General features: G+C 36.9%; 1 protein-coding gene across 3 annotated transcripts in view; it reads left to right on the top strand.

Moving 5' to 3' along the window:
• The window catches only part of LOC122629556, a 170,615-nt gene that overhangs the window by 43,160 nt on the left and 101,495 nt on the right, over positions 1-25,960 (top strand). For 2 of the 3 annotated variants that reach the window (XM_043813093.1, XM_043813094.1), the window contains exons 3-8: positions 15,868-17,517; positions 17,631-17,805; positions 18,004-18,243; positions 18,419-18,658; positions 18,857-19,047; positions 23,266-23,308. In XM_043813093.1, the coding sequence (XP_043669028.1) occupies positions 15,868-17,517; positions 17,631-17,805; positions 18,004-18,243; positions 18,419-18,658; positions 18,857-19,047; positions 23,266-23,308 (2,539 nt within the window). Of the gene's footprint in view, positions 1-9,269; positions 9,429-15,867; positions 17,518-17,630; positions 17,806-18,003; positions 18,244-18,418; positions 18,659-18,856; positions 19,048-23,265; positions 23,309-25,960 lie in introns of those variants that run through there. The other variant, XM_043813095.1, reaches the window with a different exon arrangement.

Genomic DNA, 25,960 nt, shown 5'->3' with positions numbered 1-25,960 from the left:
TTTTGTCTATTTACCTTCGTCCTCGTTGTTTCTGATTTCGTAGTTAAATATTAACTCTATCGTTCATTTAACTCGAGTACTTTTCAAGTAACTCCGATGTATTTAACGGAGTATTACGTGGGTACCATTTGTATTTATGAAAATATTGAATTTTTCAGATATTATCTCGAAAATTAAAAAGGTTATCGATCGCTTTTTCTCTCTCTCTTTTTTTTTTTTTTTTTTTTTTTTTTTTGAGAGCATTGGACTCACTCGAGATATTGAATAATAATCCAGACTGCTTTTTATTCTTCTTTCTTTCTTTCTCTTTTTTTTTTTTTTTTTTAAGCGATCTTACGCGCGTTATTACGAGTTTCTCTTTAAATTTGAAGAAGCTCGGAAACAGAAAAAGTATTCGCGGTTTGGTATAGATATACGCAAGGTAAGAAATTGAGTACTTAAGCAACTCAAGAGATCTCATCTTGGCCGCCTGTGATCTTGTTCCATTTTATAACTCGTTACCGTTTTGTGGAAGCAAGGAAACGAAAGACGGCGGCGCGGGCGAAGGGTCAGCAGCCGCGGGTGCTGCGCAGAAAGGAAGGCAATATGATCCTTTCACGGTGGATCCTGCAATGTAATCTTGTCGTGATCCTGCACAGGATGAGAGAGATCCTCCCGCGGCGATCTTGAATCCTCTTTCTCAGTGTTGTTATTGTTGTTTTTTATTTTTTTTTTTTCTTTTTATTTTTCTTTTTATTTTTCTTTTCTTCTTTCTCTCGTTTTTCTCTGAGAGAAAGACGCTGTCTTTTCTCTCTGTCTCTCTCTCTCTCTCTCTCTTTTTTTCTTCTTTTCATCTCCTTTCGATCTTTCTTTCTCTATCTCTTTGTACAACATCTTTTAACCGGCTCGTTAAACGCAATACGCCTACGTTCCGATCGTTATTGTTATATTCTTTCTTTCTTTTTTTTTGTATTTTTTCTTTTCTTCCTTTCTTTCTTTTTTTTTTTTTTTTTTTTCGTTTTCTTCGCAACACTCTCGTTGCGCAACGATTTTGTCGCCACTGAAAATTGTACTGTACTTATGTAGACGGTTAAAAGATAAATACACCGGATATTTTGACATTCTCTTTCTCTCTCTCTCTCTCTCTCTCTCTCTCTCTCTGTTTCTGTCTCTCTCTACTTTTTTTCTTTTTCCTTTTTCCTTCGTGCTCTCAAAATGCCTCAACAACGAAGAAGAAGACCCCAGTGTCGTGCACGTTCGTGACCCGGCGATAAGATAATTCTGAATCTGGATCGCCATCCGGAATTCTCTCGTGTTCTTCTTACGGTACCTTCGAAAGATTTTTCTCTATTTTTATTTATTGATTTGTTTATTTATTTGTTCATTCTTATCTTGCTTTTATTTCGGCTACCACGTGTTTGTGCGTTTTTCTTTCTTCCTTTTCTTTTTTTTTCTACCTTGTAAAAATATACCACGAATATCGATTTATATTTATTAATAGCAACGTTTCGTTATTCATTGCATTCTATTTTAGGTGCTCGATGAATTAATCTTCTTTTTTTTTTTTTTAAATTATATTGTATTTTTAAGCGAGTAGCAACCAGATCGACGGAGAGAAGCATTCTCGAACGTGTTCCAACAGATGGCGAGACAGCCGCCATAGTCGCTTGGAAAAGCTTTCGTCGATCACGTTGAGATCTACCCAGAATGATCTCGATGATCCAAAAGAGGGAGAGAAAGAGAAAGAGAGAGAAAGAGAAAGAAACAAATGTGATATCGATTCGATACGATTCTTTCTTTTTTTTTGTTTTCCATTTTATTTTATTTCGATACCAATATTCAAAAAATATAATATAATCAGTAAATGTTCGTGAATATATATATATATATTTATTTGTTATTGTTATTGTTATCAACGTCAATTATTTCAGCAACGTACACTTCAAAAATGTTTCCTTGCTGAATAAATTTCATATTGATGGATCTCAGTCGAAGAGATATATAAGAAAGATCGTTTTACATAGGTCGACAGGTCGAACCGGTGATTTACGAGTTCCCGATCCGATACGAACTCTTTTTCCCTTGGTCGATCACTCTCACTTTTCAGTCGAACGTAGAACGACGACGGACGTGAAACGCATTGACCGTAGGAGCTTTTTGCTCTGGGATACCGCGAAGGTTGAAACGGGCTACCGTTCACTCTCATTAAGTCTCGATTTATATTGTGATATGCAAGGAGGCCGTATTATTTTTCCTCCTATACGATTACATCAATTATTTTCTACGTCTGTACGTGTTTTAATGGAATCGACGATTACGATCCATAAAAAAGATTTTGATTATATTTTCGAAAGAGAAATTTGACAGTAGCTTGAACAGTAAATCCTTTCTAAAAGTTTTCAATAGGATACCGAACACGACGTATGTAGGATTTATCATAATTGAAATCATTTTCTTTATTGTCTTCTCGTTCTCCTCGAAAAATCTCCTTTAAGAATTGTAATATCTCTCTTTCTCTTTCCACTTTAGTTTGTCGCGAGTCTCGGTACGTTTCTTGCCAGAAGCCGAGAAACGACAAGTTGCCGTATTAGGACAAGCAGCGGCGCTACCATCGTCAATAGAATTCCCAATGAGCTTATGGTGAACCTCTTGAGCTCTCTCAGGTCCGTTGCTATGTTATGAAACCTGCGTCTCGCTTTGCTGTCGTCGCTCCTGTCTCCTTGGCAGCTTTGGCTCTTTATACGAGCCGAGAGCCTTGCTTACCACTCGTTCGTTCGTCGTTAAATTCCAAAGAGGACAAGAAAAATGAATGAAAAATTTATCGAGTTACGAGTTCGCGGAAATGTTCGAAAACGTCGTCGTCGTCGTCGTCGTCGTCGTCGTCGTCGTCGTCGTCGTCGTCGTTATTGTTGTTATTGTTTAGATAGCACGATACGCAATATATCTATCGACGTCGACACGTATCGTATCGTCTTAGCAACGTGCAACGTTTTATTCGCGAAGGGCGTCGATCGCTTTCGATATAAGTTTTCCGACATCGTCTGTCGAGAGGAAAGAGTTTCGTCGGTCACGTACATCCGTGTACGTGAGAATCGGGAGTAAAGAGTAGGATGAGGAGAATAACTTAGAAGAGAGAAAGAGAGAAAGAGAAAGAGAGGAAACTCTCGATGCAGTTCACGCAATCCGTCTTTCATTTTTGCACCTTGCTCTCGACGTACGTAGTTACGTACGTACAATACGTGTTTCATTCTTACACTCGATGTACTATCGACAGGAAATAACAAGAAATCGAAAGAAAATAATGGATTATCGCTGATCGCGTTATTCCAGAGCGAGAGAAAGAATTAACAACAACAGCAACTACAACAACGATAACAAAGAAAACCCACCCACGAAGAACGTACGCGTTCTCGCATTTTCGAGGTGGAGAGAGAAGTAAGCTCGTTCCTTTTTCGTCGACATAAAAATGGCAATAAAATTCGTATCCTCCGTGCTGCGATTCCGCGGACGCGTCTACACCGATAGTATCTCGAGTTTGGATCGCATGCTCTGGCCCCGAACTCTCTCGAAATTTAGCACCGTGACTCGAGTTATACCCGCGGAATCGAGAGGAACAACGAGAGAGAAAGAAACGGAGAGAATGAGAGAGAAACAGAGAAAGATGAAAAAAAGAAGATGGGCTCAGCGTGGGGGCCAATGGAATATGGCCATTATTCGCCTTTCCTCTCCTTGTCCACTGCTATTGCCGTGCATTATTTATCGTCCCTCGGTGTATTGTTTCTTCGAACGCGGGGGTCTTTGCTATACGATTCTTCGAGCTTCTTCGTATTCTCCAGAGAAGTATTATACTTATAACGAGAAAGAAAGAAAGAAAGAAAGAAAGAAAGAAAAAAAAAAAAACAGACAGAGGAAAAAAATCAGTCGAATTCTATATCGAGTATTCCCAAAGGATCGATCGATGCTTCGATTTGGAAAGAAACTAGACCTTTCGATCCTTCGATAACTTCGAAGCTTCGAAGATCGAACGACTACCTTCGGTGACGTAATAATTGCACCGAAAAAGAAAAGAAGGAAAATTGTAAATTCGCGCGCGAGGCTGAGAGAGCAGAGCGTTCCGTGCATTTGCAGAAAATGTCGAAACGATACGGTCACGATCCTTGGCGACTTCAATGCTCCCGCGAACCGCCTCATAAATAAACATTATCGGCCGAGAGAACCGATGCCGAAGAGTTCTCTCTCTCTCTCTCTCTCTCTCTATCTTTCTTTCTTTCTTTTTTTCTTTCTTTCTTTCTCTTTCTCTTTCTCTGTGTGTCTCTTGATCGCTATACTCGCTCTCTGAAAACTGAATTTACGTGTCCGAGAATACTGCATCGAGATAAACTAGCGATATTTCGCGGTCCTTATCGTCTTAAAGAAGAAGACGCTCGTACCAATGTCGGCCTCGCGACAATGCCAATAAACGTGAGGAGCGATGCTCGATCCCTTCATAGATTTTATCAGGATAACGTGAATCTCGAGAAATAAACGAGATTCGATCGTACGATTTATCATATTTCTCTCTTTCATTTTCTTTTCTCTCTGTCTCTCTCTCTGTTTCTTTCTTTCCCATCTTTTCTCTTTTTCTTTCTTTCTTTCTTTTTTTGTCATACGTGCACTACTTTTAATATTTATAGTTAATAATCAAATATTTGTTTGTTAGACGACCGATAAAGATAGTTTAGAGAGATAGAAACGTTATCTGCGTGATTCTATAATAAAAATTATCTATCGATAATCGTCGATTGTGAAAAAATATGAATGACTCTCTTATCTTGTTAACTGTCGAAAGATATTAGAAACGTTTAATGGCGTTTAGACTCGATACAATTGAGACACAGTTCGTCGAGCATCCGCGATTTCCATTTTCCTTTTTCTTTTTTCTTTTTTTTTTTCTTTTTTTCTTTCTATGATTTTTTTTTTTCTTTTTTTTTTTTTCTACGAGAGAACGTACGCGAAACTATTCGTGGCACGGGGTTAACGCGTATCGATATCGCATCGAATCAAGGTCGCAAAGTCTGGTTTATTCTACGAAAGGCGAACATCCGTGGAACGAAGCAGCGAGCGTTCGTTTAAGAGCTATTTTCCTCCTTCGTTTCTCAAAGTTCTTAACTCGTTTTCGCCCGTACTTGGTAAGCGCGTGTCGGACTTGTCGTTCGTTATTATGTCGTCAGGACTCGTTGAAAAGGACGCGTCCATGTCTTTCTGTATATCATATATATATATATATATATATATATATATATATATATATATATATAAAAGAAGAAAGAAACAAAAAGAAATAAAATATCAAAATACTTTTTTACGAGAATATCTTACAAATTTTCCAAGAAATTTACATGCAAAATAAAATTTGGTTAACTTTTATTATTATGCCTCCATGTACGAACTCGTTTCGCTGCTACAAAAGAAAGAAAGAAAAAAAATCATATCGGGGCTTTCAAAACAATTTTGTTTTATTATCCTTACGTTACGTAAAAAAAAAAAAAAAAAGAGAGAGAGAGAAAAGAAAAAAAGAGAAAAGAAGGAAAGTGAAAAAAAAAGAAGGTATAAGAGAAAAAATAGAAAACGTTTTTTATCGATTATCCATCTTAGGTACAGCGACTTTTTGTTCTCCATCTCTTGAAATTACGTAGACTCGTCCTTTCACGATTATTACAAGCGAGAAGTTAATTACAATGATCCAACGTTACTTTCACCGCGTGCGATTCACCACCTCTGATCTAGCGCGTGTCTAGACGACCATAGTTTTCCTCGATCTTTCTCGCCTGCCTAACAATTATTCCTCACATTGCTTTTCTTTGTTCTTAAACAAAAAAAAAAAAAAGAAAAGAAAAGAAATGTAGAGACGTGATTACTTTTTTAAGCAATCATTTATTTCTTCCTTTTCTCTTACGTTCTACGAATCGAAATGTTATGTAGAATTAATGGCAAAGAAGTATTTAAAATACAACAACAACAACAACAACAACATAGTGTATAAGATAAACTCGATCGAGTTTGCAAGTAGCAGTTAGAAACATTATCGTGGATGATCAGCGTATTTAAGATATCGCCGTCGTGACTCGGCAATACTCTCATCGGTCATCGAATTGTCTTATCGATTACAACGATCCGTGAAATCGGTCTCTAATCGATAACACCGCGGTCGGCACGAGTCTAACGAGTAGGTACTTACCTTTAACTTTTCTCATGTTCGTTCATTGCTGCCACGGTCGATCGGTTAATGATAATTCACATGGCATAAGGTAAATTTTTTTCTTATACAAGTGGGCGAACCAGTGTTGCGTTTCCGCTCCCACGCACGCACTCACGCAAACGATTCTCTTCTTACGTATATACATAAATATATAAGTTGTTATATAGCTAAGTAGAATTATTGAGATCAATCGAGTCCTGAGAATTCTTATGAACTTATTTTATCGTCTTTATCGCCGAGGAGATCTCCTTTGAGAAGTGAAATTCAAAAAAAAAAAAAAAAAAGATTACGCTTCTTGCGTGCGCTCGATCATTAATAATCTAATGCGTTCTAACGGATCTAACGGTTTCGATATCTCAAAAAAAAGAAAAAGAAAAAGAAAAAGAAGTGACGTTATAATATGTCTCATCTTTATTTCGATCATTTTCAAACCCTTTCGCGCGATCTTTCGACGTAAACTTTCGTGTACGTATGAAAAAAATCTTTCGTGTAGATCTGTTCGAATGTGATTAACGTGAGACTGATTGTAACGCACGAAAAAAATCATCTTTCGTTCTAAGTCATTCATTATCATTCTCTCTTGCTTTTAATTTCGAACGGTAAGAAAGATGGATGGACGGTATAGACTTTTCTCACGAACGATCGATCTCTTGTTATATGTACATACATATGTGTATATATATATATATATATACACACTATGTAAGCACTTACATACGTGTACTACATACATTCACGGTCTCTAGACGATCACACGGCCGAAACTTTCAACGATAACGAGTCGCGTTCTAATACTTTCACTGGGATATCTAGAAAATTTTCATTGTTCGATAATTGGATTCGTGACAAGGTGCTCGATGTATTCTCAATAATCTTCAACGATTTTACGCTGGCATCATTCTTCTCGAAATCGATTCGAAAACGTTTAAACCATAATGGGTCAACGCTTTCGATCTTTATTTATTTATTTATTTTTTTTTTTTGTTAAAAAAATGTAAAAAGAAAAAATACTTTCTCATGTAAGTACTTGCTATTAATCCGAGATTAGCGATATACGTATGCAACAAATGCCTGAACGAATTCCTTGATATCTCACCGTTAATTTACTTGTTACGAAACGTTACATTAGGTTTTATTTGTCGGGTTATCGATTGGTTGAAGTAGAAAGGCGTTGGTCGATTCCTATTCCGATCTGTATCTAATTCATACTTCCGGCAGCAGATCCCACCACGTATTAATGATAATACTCTATACACCTACGAATAATCCTTGTCGCTCGTACGAACTCTCTCTCCCTCTTTAGTCCGGACATTCGAATGAATAAAAAAAACGAACGAACAATATCGTTTAACTAATTCCCTCGCTTGTTCTGTGGAAAGCAGAGCGGCCGAGGATAAATTCCGCGGATTCGATATTCCCGAGATTACTTTTGTGCGTTATGTACAATTCGTATCATCCGCAAACGTGATCCCGTTGAATTCGAATTAATTAGTTCTACGGTGTAGCGGAGCGTGCGTCGAGGTGCGTGTTAATGTTGAATTTAACCTCGTTTCAGTATTAATAAAAAAGAGAAAAAAAATGAGAGAAAAATGTATTGTTTGTTTAAAGTCGAATGAGATCGAAAGAAAAAGAGAAAAAAGAAAGAAAGGGAAGGAAAAAGTGAGAGAAAGAGAGATTCAAACAAATTCACTGTTGCCGTTTATTTTTCATAAAATACGCAAAAAGATATACATACGGTATAAATGATCGAGTTGGAAAAACAAGGGAGCCTCTGTTTCCCATTGTAGGTTACGCGTATCATTTTCTGTCTCTTTCGTTTCCCTCGTTCGAAATAGGGAAGAGAGAGAAAAAAAGAAAAAGAGAGAGAGAAAGAGAGAGATGAACGAAGAGAAGCAGAAGCTGTGTTGCACGCCTCCGTCTCTCTCTCTCTCTCTCTCTCTCTCTCTCTCTCTCTCTCTCTCTCTCTCTCTCTCTGTCTCTCTCTCTTTCTCTTTCTTTATGGCCATGAAGGCTCGTGGCGATATAACCGACATGTCAGTCACTCAATAACGAGAGACAGCGTGCAGTGTTAGAGAAATGTGAACGTGTGTACGTGCAAGCTCGATTTACGTCCACATACGTACGTCCGTTTCCGTGTGCGTGAGTTCTCGATCGACACGGTATACAGTGGAAATGCACGCGCTTCCGATTTCAGTACGCGCTCTTTCCACTTCTTGCTAACTCGTTTTCTCGTCAAATATTTCGATAATGGAGTAGCGCGTTTGAACGATCGTCGAACTTGTCCCACGATTATTTTTTTATTCCTCGTACGTACCCACGTACGTTCGATATCGATCGATAGACGTTGTTGTTCCGTCGTCCGATAAAATTTATGAGTCCCCGTTAAAGAATCGTTGAATCATACTTTTTTTATCTCTTTGATATTTTCAAGAAAAATCCTTTAGTAATTTAACCAATAGGTATGTATGTATACATGTAAGAAAATTTATCGGATAAACATTCTTCATTATTTAATATTAATTTTGTAATAATATTTTTTTAGACAGTAATATATATATATATATATATATATATATATATGTGCGCGCGTGCGCACGGTTTTATCGATCTCTCTCGAACGATTATAAATAAAAACGAGTCGTTAGAAAAATCGACAAGACGATAATAAAAATCATTAACCGAAAGTTATCAAAAGTGTCGTAAGAAATAATAAACGAAGGACAAAAAACTTGTGCCACCATTGAAATGAATCGTTAAAAGCTAATCATTGATTTATAAAAATCAAACGAAATTCTTTCTCGTACCTAGAAACGTAGAATTCATGGAACCTCAACAACGATGGCCTTGTTTACAAATTTTTTCTTTTCTCTTTTCTTTTTTTTTTTTTTTTTTTTTTTTTCACGGCTCTGATGTCAGTCGACGTTTCGATTACTGTCGTAAGCAAGTTATTAGGAGTTTAGTACGATATATAGGGATAACGAAAGGAGAAACATTTTTCTGTGATCACGATCGTCCAGCATATTATTCAGGTTGACCGGTCGTCCAACGAGGAGGCAGTGGTCCTTGAATGAGCCAACAGCGACCGTGCGTGAACGCTCGAACGAATGCGCGACGATCGTGGCACGCACTTGCGTCTCGATCGTCGAAGATCGCATTGCCGCGAACCTCCTTTCCGCGAACGGATCGACGCTCTCATACGGATTCACTAATTGTGAGTGCGTGTTACGTTTATCAGTGCCTAATTACTGTTGTGTCGTTAATTATCAATGCGACGTTGATTTCATTGGGAACGAGGTTGAACTTCATCTTTTTCTTTTTTTTTTCTCTTTCTTTTCTTTTCTTTTTTTTTTCTTTATTTCACATTTGTTCTCGTTTTTTCTTTTTTTTTTTTTTTTGGTTATTAAAAACGATCGAGGATGATCGATCGAAAGATCTTACGTTATATAGAGAAAAAAGATCGATACGAAGTAGAATCGAATTTAGATCATTTTTGTACGAATTGAAAATTCAAATGTTTGCGTTTATCTGTTGTATAAGATGAATCATTTGAATGGAAAGGGGCAAAGAAAAGAAAAGAAAAAGAAATCGTTCTTATATAGAAGGATTATATTTTATATCTTATATCGCTTATTTCTCTCTCTCTCTCTCTCTCTCTCTCTCTCTCTTTTTAAATGCTATAAATTTTTATATGGGAAGCTTCTTTGTACGTCTGCAAACTGATCTTATACGTTATAAATATATATTTACGCGATCTCTATTGAAATGATTCACCCTGTATGGTTCGTACACGTGATGTTTTCTTCGCGAATTTACACACGAGCTATGATTTAATGCTGGCAAATCCGATTGCGCATGATTCGAAATGAAAGACTCGCACGATTTCTTTTCATGATATCTGCATATGTACTCTTTCTTTATTGAAAACACTATATATATATATATATATATATATATATATATATATATATATATATATATAACACGTTATATTAAACGTTTAAAGATAATTATAAATCTCAAAGAAACCTCTTTGAAAAATTATTATCAGCGTGATTAATATTCGAATTTAAGATCGACTAATTTAAGAACGAATTTTGTATTTAGATCGATCGAATGAGAGATCCGATCGTTAAAGTTCTCTAGGCCGGTTTCTCTCTCTCTCTCTCTTCCTCTCTCTCTCTCTCTCTCTCTTTCTCTATCTATCTATCTATCTATCTATCTATCTATCTATCTATCTACCTCTATCTCTCTTTGATTCGCGCACGTCGTTAATCGAGCTCTCCACAGGCTCGAGAAACGCTTCACGGCCAATTAAAGGTGAGCATCGGTTTAACCGCGGTTCACTTCAGACGCGCTTGTCACAGACCCGAGCGACATAAATCTCGTCCTTCGTGGTTCCAGTTTCTTGAAAGCGAATAGAACAACGCAAAACCACCGTCTCTCTCAATTCTTATCCTATCGATTCTTCGGTCGATTTAACATATTCGCGCTTCCACTAGACACGTCATTTCCACCCTCCCTATTTTACAAACGTACCTTCCTTTTATATCTTGTTCTTCTTATTTTATTTTCTCTCCTCTCGGTTGGACGGTCTATCTGTCTGCTCGAGCGATCTTATTATAGACGATTAATTTGATCGATCCCATCGAACGCACGATCGTCGTCGGTGGTAGCTGATGATTTCATTACTTATCGAGTTCTTCTTAAACGGTCTCAACGCGTTCTATTCGTTTGGATGAACAAAACGATTTCTATATTTTTTTTATATTTTTTCACTTTCTTTATATATACGTGTGTGTATATATATATATATATATGTGCGTATGTATGTATATATGTATTCTCGTATTTTTTTAAAAATACGTTTAAAATTCTAACGATAGATAGATTCTAAAAGAAAATTTAAAGTTAACGAGAGTGAAAAGAAGTTGAATAATTTTATCGATTATTAAATAAATGACTAATGATTTTTTTCATTCGAATAAATCGTCAATCGTAATCTATTGTACTTTGATAATACGTTATTCGAAACGATAGAGTATTTGGAAACAACATTTCGAAAGTTCATACTCCGTTGGAACTTTACTCGAACGACGTCGAGTTCGATTAAATCGCAGCTTTACGTCTCGCTGATCGAATTATCGTTTAAATTCATAGACGATCGTACAGTGACTCGATCGTAAGTTTAATCACGATGGACTTCATTTAATTAGCGTGCTATTAAAAAGAAGTTTTTACATCGAGACTATCATCGAGACGATACAACGAATGCGTTATATCGATTAATATCGTTTGACCTTGAGCTACTAGTTAACCAAGCTGCTATTAGAATTACTCGTAATGTTTTACGTAAAGTCCTATCCTAGATTTTCTTCGTTATGTTACTTGGATAATAATGAGGTAACGTCGAGCGATAAAAAGAAAAAGAAAAAGAAAAGAAACAAGAAAAAAGAAAGAGAACGATGAGAAATCTTAATACTAGGTGTACGTGTGAGTTACGTGAGCGAAGGAAAGTTCGATCGATAAAGGAGAAGGGACCCTTAAAATTGGCCGCGTGTACGTTGTACGTGATCGGAGAGCTATATAAGTAATGTAAAGAAAAACAGAAAAGATCGATCCATCGATCGATTCGATCGCAACTTCGACATATTTCTCTTAAAATTCTTCAATTTCGTAACTTTACACACATGGTTCGGATAATTTTACGTGTAGGTTGTAATACACGTAGGTGGACGAAGTTTAATAGAAGATAGATAGATAGATAGATAGATCATATATCTGTCTGTCTATACATATATATAAATATATCATGTTCATAGAAATTTCAAAAACGCTCGATCGCCTATAAACTCTCTCGCATCAGCACGTCGTTGCTTTTGTAAATCTATTCCGTTAGAACGTCGCGATTTATCGAGTTTATTACTGAAGGAAGATTCTTGTCCATGGGTGACGTCAACACGTGAATTTTTTCGTCTGGTATCGAATAATCTTCTTTTTCTTTTTCTTGTTTTTTCCTCTTTCTTTCCTTTTTTTTTTTTTTTTTTTGCGGGGAATGACGTCGAACACACAGACAGTCTTTTCGTATAAAGACGAAAGAAATGTTAAAAGATCGTGAAAGAAAAAAAGGCTCATGGTAACAGTAGATTATCAAAGAGCACGTCATTTTGTATTCTCTCGCTAGGAGAGAATCCCTATATAATTTATTCGAGCACAATCACCACGCGAACGACCACAACAACATCGACATCGGCATCGCCATTACCATCGCCATCGCCATCACCATTAGCTATGGCCACCGACGCGTGACGTAAGGTCCCATGTGAAAGCGTCTTAACGAGGAACATTGTTTCACACGCAAAGATGTTCTCGTCGAGCACGCATTCGAATTGAATCGAATCGAATCGAATCGAATCGAATCGAATCGAATCGAATCGAATCTGATCGGATCGGATCGGATCGGATCGGATCGGATCGGATCGGATCGAACGGGTCCCTCTTTTGGTTTCGACATAACATTTGTAGTAGGAACCGGTGGCCTTTTCTTCTCCCACGCACGTTATATACACATACGTATATACTTACATATACGTACTTACGAGTAGTAACATAAAATCCGACATTTCATCGGGTCTATTAATACGGTTGGAATAAATAAAGGGACGAGATACGTGTTCTCCCTTTATCATCGACACGTTGACAATACCAAAGACAAAAGCGTATAACCTTGAATGCAAACAATACTTTGTTTCATCGTATTATTATTACAGTCGATATCGAATAATAGGATTTTACTAAACAATAAAGTACTAAAGGATGATTTTAAATCGCTTGAACGATCCTACGAATGATCGATTTATATTCAATGATATTGATAATCAAAGAGGAGAATATATATATATATATATATATATATATATATATATATAAAATCGATATTTCTCGTTCGATTATTGCGTTATTACGAAGCATGCGAGATAAGCGAAACTTCGAATTGGATTGTACGACGAGTGAAACTCGTTAACCACGTTCTCGCTTAACTCTAAAGAAAGATTTCGAATTCAGCGCGATTTAAGTGCTATCGTAGCTGGTAATTTGCGTCTATAGATCGATAGATCGCATTTCATTTGGACTAGCTCGAACAACGAACTTGGACCGTTCTATTCCAACGTAACGTTACTAGATTGTAGCTTAATTAATCGTATCGATCGGTAATTAACGAGAATCGACGCCTGTTCTCGATCGAAATTCTCATTCGTTATCGAGATCGTCATTCTTGCGTAACGAGACGCGATCGTTTTACGGAACTTGCTTTCGTTTTGTCGAACTTTTTCATTTTTTCCAATAGTTTTCTTCTATACTATCGTTCATGAGTTATTATACATATGTATATATATGTTTTTTTTTTTTTTTTTTTTTTTTTCGAGAAAATAATTATACATTCTTTCTTATATTCTATTCTTATTTAACTAAATACATTTTGAATAAATTTCAAACGTAACTCCGTTCTCATTTTCAATCGAATTTTATTCACGTTAAATGTAATAAATAATTACTTAAATAAATCACACATGTGTGAGGGTAAAAAAATTCCAAAATGCATATACAAAATCTTGTTCGTCGTTATTTATTACGCCATAGATAATTTTGATTTAAAAGATGGCTTGTTAAACGAGAGATTCTTATTATCTCACAATTTCATATCCAATCAAAAGACTTACGGAACAATAAGTCCGAGCGATAACTTATGAACGATCTACCCGAAATCCTTTATATAAATGCGAATGCATCCTCTCGAAACTCTTTTATCATTTTCTTCTAATGTATTCGATAGAAAGAGAAAAAGAGAAAGAGAGGAAGAAAGAAAGAGTAGATAATTCGAAAGGGCCGAAATAAATCCGTCTTTATTACCAGGCATCGTCCATTACGCTCGTATAAATAAATAACAGAGAGTAGGCAGAAGATGATTCAGTGTAGATCGCGTAGAGAGAACGATCAAGCGAGCCGATAAAAGCAGAGAATGAGAGAGAGAGAGAGAGAGAGAGAGAGAGAAAGAGGAAGAGAGTGAGAAAGAGAAAGAAAGAAAGAAAAAGAGAAAAGAAGAGAGAGAGAGAGAGGTCTTAAACATCCAGTCTTTCTCTCTCAGCCCGATGATATCCAGTCGAGCTATCGATCATAAGCGTGGAGCTTCCCCATTGTTCTTCCAACGCCGTTACATCGTGCACCATGGCGCGTTGAATAGGCGCCTTATGTGGGATATAACTCTGTTGAAAGTGTCGACCGGATTATTATCGCGAACGATCTCTCTTAACAGCGGCTGCCTCGCGACGTTTCCCAATCCGTCGAACAAATCCGCCACCCATCGATTTTCTCTTCTCTCTTCTTCCTTCTCTACCTACTTCTGTCTCTATCTCTTTCTCTTTCTGTTTCTCTTTCTTCTCTTCTGCTCTCGTAATAGATGAGATACGATCGTCGTTCGATTACTTCCGCACGAGGGATCAACCTCGATCCCTTCGAAGAAGCTCCGTTCCCAAAATTAAAGTCCCTTTGTATGTTAAATCAATTTAACTCGAATAATCTACGGAGATTAAATTCGCAACGCGACGATTCGTCACGCGATTTCGGTATAAGAATTATGAATATAATTTTGATTTATGTTAATCTAATTTGTTGGGAGTCACGGAGAGAAGAAATCGGGATTCGTGATGTTGTTGGCGAGTTGTTGCTTCGAAATGGAATAAAAGCTGAATGGATTATAAAAGAAAATCAAGAGGGAGAAATGAATGTTTCGTTTATTAGAGGAGATACTATAATGAATTTGGAAAAATAAGCAAGTCGTTTGTTAAGAATTGAACGAATTAGATAACGAAATTGGAGATATGAAATGATAGAACGATGTGAAAGGACAATTAATCGTGCGGATAAAATTGTCCAATTGTCTGGAATCTTTTTTTGCTCTTTCTTTTCTCTCTTTTCTTTTTGCCGATTTAATTTTATTCGACCCGCGTCAAATAACGCGAAATATTGGATGCTACATATATCATATCATGTGCCATTTCATTACGTGACGCTATAAATACTCTCCACATCGTTATCCACATTTCTCCCTTCTCGCAACGCGTACGTATTATCTACGTGGGCTACGCATGCGTCGCCATTGTTATTCCTCTCCTGTCGTCCCTTCCTGTTCTGTCCCCCCGTCGTTGTCGCGTTGTTGCTATTCGTTGATGTTGTTATTGTCGTTCACGTAGGTAGAAGGTGAAACTCGACGAGTTTGCGTGCACTCTACTGACAAAGGTTACCGGTTATCGCGCTTCGAGGATTCTTGTAACCACCCCTTTCCTCCCCCTCCCCCACCCACCTCATATTTTCCTTTGAAGATCAATAAAAGTGTTTGAAGTCGACGTCCCTCTTGTATGTATTTTAACGTATAATACGTGCTTAATGTCGCACATGTTGTATTTGGAATTTATTTTCCCTTATATCCGAGTACGTACTCTTAACCATTCATGTGACCGTTCATTCATTCATACTTACATACATAAATACGTACGTAAATACGTATATATATATATATATGTATATACATATTTATACGTAGACGATACCGTAATATATACGAATGAAATAAAGAAGTATTTAAAACGTTGCAGGAAGAGATCGGTGAGATCATCGAGTCGGCACCGTCTACTCCATTACGTGTCATCGAGGAACCAAAATATCCGAAGCAACAAGAGGTAACAACAACAGCCGTCAAGGTAGGGACCTCGAGTTCGGAGGATTCGACGTACGCTTCGAGATGTTTGCCAACGAGAAATATTCGAGTACCGAAGCGACAGAATTCTCTGCCACGGGGGAATAACAAGACGATTATCGGGGATGATATTGGCGAGTGGTCGAACAGCATACTCGCTGAATTCAATAGCATAATTGCGAACGAGATAAACGAGTTAACCAAAGAAAAATCGATAAATTATTCGGAGAGACGAAATACGACGAGAAAGGAGAAGGAAGAGCCGAGAACGATCAAGTACAAAGAATTGTTGAGCGAGTTCGGTTTATCCGATAGCGAAAATTCCGAGGGTAGTTATTGCGAGATCAACAGGGACAACGTCAAAAATAATAAATATTGGTGTAACAGAGGGGAGACTTACGTCGACGAAGTCGACGTTCGTTCTCTTTTAAACTCTGATTACGAATCGGTGCCGAATGAGAAAGAGATTTCACGACGTAAAAGCGGCAGTCTACCGGACAATCTCGGTGTCGTTATCGATCAACATAGATATCGATTGGTCAATGACGATCGTCAGAGCAACGAGTTCTTATCGAGGAACGTAAAAAATCATTCTGCCTCGTGGAATAATAGAAACGTATCTAGTCTACCAACGAGAATCAATCGAGCCGTCGAGGACGTTAGCAGCGAGCCAAAGAAAATTGTAGGGTTAAGAAGCGTGTCCGACGATGTACCGGTCGTCTTACCTCCATCCTCCTCTTCCTCATCTTCTTCCTCATCTTCTTCCTCATCATCTTCTTCTTCCTCTTCCTCATCTTCTTCCTCTTCCTCTTCTTCCTCGTCGTCTTCTTCGTCTACGTCTACGTCTACGTCTTCTTCAAGAATAATCACGGTGGAAGAATCGAAAACCAAACTTCCGCCTCGTCAACGAACGGATTCCCAGAGGAAACACAGTCTTCCTGTTATTCCAACGAATCAGAAACGTCGTAGAGATTGCCAGCCAAGGTTTCAAAGATTTAAACGTACTCAGGACGATCAAGACGTCGGTATGGATCCAGATTACGACGACGTGTTCAAAAAGAACGACGATCATGTTATAGCTGGTAGATCAAAATCGTTGGACAACAACGTACCGAAATCGGCACCGGTGACACCGACCGAAGAGAAAAAACCACCATTTGGGAAGTTTCTTAAAAGAAGACAGACGCCTGTCTTTCATGAAAACTCGAACGACGTTGTACTCGTTAGAGTATCCTCCTTACCCGATCAGGATCTTTTACATTTGGGAAATCGAACGAAGGACGGTACGTCCTCGAAAAAACGTGCCGTTTCTCCTTTCACTTTACGTTCTGATATCTCGGCGAAGAGACTATCTGAATCGGATAGAGACGTAAGAGAGACCAGTCCGGTAGACCTGAAGAAATTTTCAATTTCGAGATCGAGGGGCAACGACGTGGCGGTCGAATGTGACTTGCCTGAAGATAGAAACGATTCGGTTTGTGAAAACGTTAGGATTGAAAATGGCGAGGTGAAGAGGATCGTCGAGGAACAAAATGCTAGATCGGGATCGGTAAGAACAATAGAGTAGTATAACGAAAAAAAAGGACAAAGAAAGAACAATCAAATATAAATTTATTAATACGTTTCATCGAATCATTGAAACCAATCGTTCGTTCATTCCAGTTGCCAATCTCTCTACACTCTCTTTTATCGAGAATCAGAAGTGGTTCAGGCTCTTGTTGTCCCAATAGTCCGCCAATGGAATCCTTTACTTGTTCGGACATAGCCACGCAAACTTCACCTCCCATTTCAAGAAGTTCTAGCTTTACTTGGGTCAGCGAATGCGAGTCTCCACGAGGTAAGCCTTGTGACAACTCCCTCCTTTCTTCTTTCCTTTCTTCCTTTCTTCCTTTCTTTCTTTCTTTCTTTCTTTCTTTCTTTCTTTCTTACTACATCCTTTCTATCATCGAAAGAATACATAAGATAAGAATTTGACACGCAATAGTAGTGGCGTCGATTCGTCGCTTACCAGCTTGGTTCGCTTTGGCGTTTATAGCGGAATCGCAATTGGATTCGCAGTCGCTGCAAGACGAGAGCACTCTAGACCCACCATCGCCTCAAGACACCGTAGACGACGACAACAGATCTTCCTCTTCCTCCCAAGATCTTTTGCAGAGCATGGATGAGATCTCATCAGGTAGCTTGTCACCGGATGCTACGGATAGAGCTTCCCCTCTCGAGAGTGGAATCGGCACGGCGAGCCCACCTAGAAGCACGGATCGACGATTAACCAAACGTAAGCGAAAAGTTTTTACATGTTGTGGAAAATAAAAGAGATAGGAAGAGAGAGAAAGAGAGAGAGAGAGAAAGAGAGAAATAAGGAAGTAAGTACTTAGCTACGACGAAACGATTCCCATTGGTTTTTTTTCTTTCTTTCTTTTTTTTTTTTTCATTTATTTTCCCTCTTAAAGCGCCGACCTCGAACAAGTGTCACAGAAAGGAGACCTGGGAAAGGATTCGCCGGAGACCATCTAAGCTGAGCTCGCGTAATGACAAGAACAATCAAGACGTTTGGATCAAACGAGAGAGCGTTCACACGCAAACGAAAGATCACGAGGATCGATATCTGCAAGAAGCTGTTGACAGTAGCAGTGGATTGGACGATTCCTTACCTCGTGTTAAACCACCTAGACCTACGAATTTACCGCTCTGTGAGTTTGCTTTTTTTAATCGTAATTTTATTTGTCTCCCAGCTTTTTTTTTTTTTTTTAATTAGATAATCGCAGAATTTATCAGAAGCTTTTATAAGTTCGAAGAGAGGAAAGAGAACAAAAAAAAAAGAAAAAGAACGGTTGTATGGAATAATGTCGTGGTCAGATTCTCATTGAAATAAGTTATACGATACGTAGGTCTGTCAACGACAGTCAGTTCGTTGAGCTCCGGTGAATTATTGGAGACTCCACCTCGAGCACCCTCCTCACCATCGGCAGCGAGTCTGCAGTTGAAGCCAGAACCGTTGACAGTAGAAATGGGCGGAAAGAGCAGTAGCGCGCCGTTGTTGGAAAATAACGACGTTGAAAAGAACGCAGGGAAGAACTCGGTGAGTCGAATGTTTCTTTCACTTTTTCTTTCTTTCTTTCTTTCTTTCTTTCTTTCTTTTTTTTTTTTTTTTAATTTAATTTCTTTCTTTTCCTTTTTTTTTTTTTTCGACGATGAACCAGCTTTCGACAAGTAATTAAAAAGGAAATAATAACTCTCGCAGTAGATTCTCCGTTAATAGCGCACTTACTTAGCTTTCGCATTGTAACATCAATCATATACGCGTTGAAGCTCGCATGGCATTCGAGATATCGAGATTATCCCGTTGAGATAGACCTCTTTGACCGTTAGTTCGTTTGGTGATCCACACTTATGGCGAATCATTAGTCTCTGCCCACGCAAGCCGTGTACTGCATCGAGCATCGAGAACACGGCTATTTGTATTTTTCTTCTTCGACCATTTCTTCGTACCATTCGCAGACTTCGTACCTTCAGCATCCGTACCTTGATAGCCGAAAGGGTATGAAACGAAAAAAAAAAAAAGAAGGAGAAAAAGAAAAAAGAGTAGAAACCTCGAGCTTTAATTTCCCTTTCACTCGCGGCATCTCTTTCAACACCTGTTTCTATCGAACGAGAACGAAAGAATGCATTCTGTTTTTTTTTCTTTCTTTTTATCTCTCTCTCTCTCTCTCTATCTATCTCTCTTTTCAATACGTATTTATTTATTTTCTTATTGAAAGTCTCGATAACGAAGTACGATCCGATAAAAAAGGAAAAAAAAAAGCTAAGAAATATCTAGGCGACGGCGCAACGTTTTGTATCTATAATATTTCTTTTGCCTTGTTTCTTTTTTCTTTTTATTTCTTTTTTTTTTTTTTTTTTTTTTGTTGTTGTTCCTCTCTTCCTCGTTTCATTTTTCTCTTTCTCTTTTCTTCCTTCCTATCTTTTCTCCCTCTTGACTTTCGAACATAGTAAGATCGAGACGCGATCGTGCCTGAATGGAGCCTTAATTTTCCTTTCACATGGACGGCAATACTCGATTAAGTTTGTATTAGCTTCCAAATACATACCGAAGATTTCGCATAGCATAGAGTTGCTTTTTTAGATATGGGTAATCGTTCGAGATAACGATCGATTCTTCTTCGAATTTATATTACGTTTCGTAGAAATTTATTTTATATCGTAATTTTTCTCTCTCTCTCTCTCTCTCTCTTACACACACACACACACAGAAATGCATATATGCTTAAAGTTACATTTAGAAACACACTGCAACGTGCACGCGAAGTGATTATTTTTAAAAGCATAGTCAGTAGAAATAGTAGGGATGGGTATTAGATCGGAGAACGGGTTCACATAATTCATCGACATTGGACGGACACACGACGATCATCGTAGAGGCATAGTATTTCAAGGTCACTCGTCGATGCTTTGATACCAAAAGCATACTTCGCTCGAATGCATAAACGTAGTGCTTGTGTTCCGTTTACCTAAAACAACTATCGATCGATGCAGGTTTAAAGGGGTAAATTTTCAATGCTCTTCAATGCATCGCGTTGCAATTTAATTTCCGTATTAATTTTCTAAAGACGATTGAAAGCACGTTTAAATATCAACGATTTTTCATGTTTTACGTCTCTCAACAAGCAAATCTTATCCTTGTACGTCCTTCTTCTGGTAATAAAAGTAAAATAAAAAAGAAAGAAAGTAAAATGAAATAGAATGACGTACAAAATGGAGAGTAATACAAAATAGAAGGAAATAAAGAAATAAAAAGAAAAAATAAATACATCGAAAAGAAGAGAAACGATTAGCGCGTGATAAGTAAAATATGTGTTTTATCTATATCAGATGATCCGCGAGTTTCTTATCAATTAAATAGAAACAGAGAGACAGATAGACAGAGAGAGAAAGACAGAGAGAGACAGAGAGAGAGAGAGAGAGAGAGTCAATATTTCCCAACGGAAATTAATATTTACTCGTACGATTCGTCTCGTAAAAAAAGAAAAGGAATTAAACTCGTAATTGTAGGAGTAAGAGTACAACGACGAAAGGTTTTGCTTTGTTTTTTGTTTTCTTCTTCTCTTTTTCGTTGTATAAATCAGTCTTTTTTTTTTTTCTTTTTCTTTTTTCTCTCTTTTTTTTTTTTTCGTGTATTTCTAACCGCGCTTACAAATTATCAATGAAGTGTCAGCACACAAAGTGGTGGTTTACGCACGAGCGAGCATTTCTCTCGGACAAATGTGTGTTTTCGCGGTATACACGGATGCGCCTACTAATACAGAGAAAAATATTACTAACACAAGGGAAGAAGAATAAACGTGTATCAGTGAATGATCAAAGCTAATGGAGCAGCGAGCCGTGTTGGCAACGTATTAGTCGGTTGGCATCCCTCGACCCTCGAATAAACGTAGCCTCTCTTCGAGTATACCCTCTTTCCTTCGTTTCTTTTCTATTTTGCAAAGGAAAAATAAAATAAAATTCAGAAAAAAAAGGAAAAGAAAAGAAAAGAAAAAGGAGAAGGTAAAAAAAAAAAAAAACATAAAGAGGACAATTAACTCGGATCGTTCGTTCTGAATTCTTGGAAAATTATTTTCAAAAAAGTAAAAAAATAAAAAAAATAAAATAATCGTCTTACGCAAGGAAGAATCGATTGATCTTTAATATATCATCTTTCACATTTCTTTCTGTTTCTTTTTTCTTTTCTTTTTTGATAGATCATTAACTGGTTCGTCCCACTTCTTTACTTACCTTACTATTTTGTATGTCATCCTACCATCCGGAAGTTGAATTTATTTCGACAAAAAGCTTTGTTATTAATGATCCAACACGTGGCTTTTTTACATTTATGCAGTTAGACGGATATCCGTTTTACGAATTCATCGCGATATAACGAAAAGGTCAAGGTCAGCGGTTTGTTTCGAGGTCGTGTCAGCATAATCCTACAAGTGGGTCGTGCTTTACGAACGGCAAATAGTCGTTTAAAAAATGTGAAGAAAAATAAGAGAGGATATTATCCTAGTCGCGTATCGTATCCTTTCGTTATCATCCTTTCGCGAACCCGTTCGAGACTCATCCATTTAAATTAACGACATGTTGCGTCAGACAGCTTCGAACTTTTTGTTCTATCTTGACTGACCTTAATTGAAATTAATCCTTTGACGTTTGTAACTCGGTTAAGAAAAAATATTTTCTTTCTTTCTTTTTTTTTTTTTTTTTTCTTTTTTTTTTCTATACAGAGAAAAATAATTTATCGTTAACAATGTTTAAGTCTAATAATAAGAAGAGATATTTTGTGATAGATTTATTTTTAATTTTTACGCTACTTGCTACGTTCAAAGTACTGCGAGTATATAAAAAAAAAAAAAAAAAAAAACATCAAAAAAGATATACATACAATATATAGATACGTGTTGTAGTTACATTACGCATGAGAGTGTAACGTAAGAGACTTAAATAACTATCGATTGTTATAATAAAAACGTATCATGTCGTCGAGACCAAAGTATCCGTTGACCTAGTCCAATAGTAACAAAAGTACTTATACGTTCCCTCGACGATTGTTGTCAAGGTTATAACGCACAAAGAAATATCAAACGAACGTAAACATTGTTTCGTTTCTGAAGAATATATTTGTTTCGTAAAGCGTTGTAAAGTTCAGTTCATTAGAGAGTCTCTGTCAAGGTAAAACGTTAGGCAGGTCGTTAAGGACTGACTATCTCTAGATAAGAAATTTAAATCCTTTTATCTATTCCTTTGTTTTATTTAATCTCTAATATTTGTCTTCTATCAGTACAGTTATATTTATTCGAACGTAATGAATTTATTTGTACGATCGAATAATAAAGATAACTCTAGCTTTCAAAATTTTTTATTAAATGAACAATATTCTTACGATTTTCACATAGGAAATATTAATCGTATCGAAAACAAACAATATTTTCTATTAAATATCATATTCATTAACATTATTTTCAATATGAGCAATGATTTTGTTAGAAACAGAGGATAACGTTTATTTAGTATTAAATTTATACAAAAATATTACTTCTCCGTTTATTAATTCATACTTCTTTTTTTATCAAAGATTAATTCGAGAATACGAGGAAATGAGAATAATCTCTGAAATAGCGAATCGTTTACATGTAATTTTCCACAATAAATTCGACGAATATTACGTCAGGTGCAATATCAATTAATGAAAAAAAAAAAAGAACAAATTCTTTTCATGCGGATAGGTAGTATGTAAATGCGATAACAATGTTTCGTCTTGTTTCAGTCGCTGCAGCAGCCACGTTCGCAATCGGAACGACAATTATCAGGTGAGTCTTATCTCTCTAACGCATATAACGTAAAATACTATCCAACGTTATTACGTTTTCACTATCTTCATCGTTACAATTGCTGCCAGCTTTGGTGTAACTATAAAAGTATGTATTTCTTCAACGTGTCGAACTTTCTAATGGTAATTCTCTTTCAATTTGTATATTCTTATATATGTGTGTGTGTATGCATGTATATGTATATAGGTATGTATATACGTACATACATATGTATTCGATGTTACAAGTCGAAAAAGTTATCGTTAAAATAATTTCTTAGTCATAGCAATACAAACGTGAAAGAAAGAAAGAAAGAACTGTGTGCTCTTGTCCTTCGAAAAGAATTTACATGTTTATTCTCATGTAAGCAAAACGTAAAGACACGGAATGTTCTAAGCCGTTAGAATCATTGAAGTTTGAGAGTTAACGGTTTATTTCGTGGTTTTCAAGGAGAGAAAGAAGAAAAAAAAAAAAAAGACAGAAACATTACTCATTGCTTTGCACATATCTATGTATATAATATGTATATACAAACTTATCTAGATATCCATATGTATGTACATAGAGGAAAGAGTTATGTATAGTGAAGTTTAGCGGTATGTCAAACTCTTTCGAGATGTGCTCGTTCGATCGAAAATCCGATTTAACTCGTGGTTCATACATCACGAACGAACTTGCTACGAAAACGAACGCTTCTAAGCAGGTCGAGGACAAATACGACGTATGCTTCGTCGATCGTTTTGAGCTTTTGCTTGGTAGAATTTTATAGAGAAAAAAAGAAAAAAATATATGTATTTTATATCTATATATCTTTTTAATGATAATGTATATCTTTATCTGTATATATATATCTGTATATATATATATTTTTTTTTTATTTTTATTTTATATCTATATATTTTTTTAGTGATTATATATATATATATTTATATATTTTTATATCTATATATTTTTTTTACTGATAATATATATATATAGAGAGAGAGAGGGAGAGAGGGAGAGAGGGAGAGAGATCGAGTTATCTCGTGCGTCGATAAAAGCAAATTAGAAGAAGATAAAAAGCATAGGAGAGGAAAATTGAAACGTCAGGAGTAGCAGTAAGATTACTTTGTCGTTTTCAAGCTTGGTAATATCTAATTTTCCGAATCACCGAATTCGATATATCATTCTTCGTTATTCTTTTCTCTTCTCTTTTCTCGCCTGATTTCTTTCCACTTTCTCGAAAGGATCCTTGGAGATATCGAAACGATTTGTCGGCCTAAGGGTTGTAAGTACGATGGAAAGTAGTCGCTGGGAGGCTACATTTGCGTAGCTCGCGTGGCTGATTTAATTCTTAATTTTAGCCTCGGGTCAGCACGCCTGCACCGGAAGCTTTAATCACCGCACGGTCCGCGATGCTTCGAATCTCACATTGGCGACTTAGCCGTGTGCACGTAGCCGCCTACTTCGAGAAAGCAATTAGCGCGTGTTCACGTGAGCGTCGATAATTAATTAAACTTTCGCGATCGATTGTAGTAGTACCGTTGCTTACTCGACTACAATGTTTCATTGTCTTTCCTGTGACTCTTCTTGGTACCTAATTCTATATGCATGTGTATGTGTATATATGTATATCTATATAAATATTCGTATAACGTCAACGTATGTATATATAAGAGAAATTTCGATCGACCCTTTTGAGAAGGTTCATTTAGTTAATTTGGAAGAGGATGGAAATAGTGTGCGTTTTCGATCGTGAAATAAACATCGTCATTGAATATTTTTAGTCGGTTATTTTGGAAGAGGCCGAAGGTGGGCGCTTTTTATAAAAACGCCTCGAAAACTTATGCGAGCCGGTGATATTCAAGGTAATAATATAAATGAACGTGTTTCTTTCTGTATATATATGCATATGCATGTATGTATGTATGTATGTATGTATGTATGTATGTATGTATGTATGTATGTATATATACATGTTCTTTTTTATTTCTTTCTCATTAAAGGTCTCTTCATCATTGATATTTTTGCCTCAACTCGAGTAGGTATTCTTAATGGGAACTCGAATGCAACGGAGATACAAGAAGCTGCAAATTAGGTTTACGCGTGTCGCACCTTCGTGTTCTCAGTTAAGAGAAATTAATTACGGGCCTGGCATCATTATCATGCGCGTGTGAACGTTGTTAGGGAGCAACCATTATCGATCGTGTGTTTGGTTCATGTTGCGAGATAGATAGGTAGATAAATAGAGAGAGGGAGAGAGAGAGAGAGAGAGAGAGAGAAAGAGAGGGTGAGTGTTCTCGATAAGACAATTATCTTTCGAATCGACCGAACTTCTGTACCTTTTAACCCGGTAAAGAGAAAGGGTTCGTGAGCGTAGAACTATCGTAGATCTTTCAGCGGCAATTGTCAAACAGAAACAGAAAAAAAAAAGAAAGAAAAAAACTAATAACAAAATCGTTTAGAAATTATTAATAAGCAACGCCAAACGATCTCGCCTTCGAGGCACGCACGAAAAGGATTTGTAAATGTTTCACCGACGCAACTAATTGCTGGCTTTCAGGCTACGTTCTACTTCGTCGACTATCTCCAATAGGACAAAGAACTCGTAATTACTTGATTACGTGCGGTACATATACAATAATGGTGTCGACGATCATCGGCAAACGTGAA

This window comes from Vespula pensylvanica, chromosome 5 (assembly GCF_014466175.1).
Source record: "Vespula pensylvanica isolate Volc-1 chromosome 5, ASM1446617v1, whole genome shotgun sequence".
NCBI classification, from domain to species: Eukaryota; Metazoa; Arthropoda; class Insecta; order Hymenoptera; family Vespidae; genus Vespula; species Vespula pensylvanica.
The sequence above is the reverse complement of the archived record's forward strand: the minus strand, read 5'-3'. Positions and strand labels throughout refer to the sequence as shown.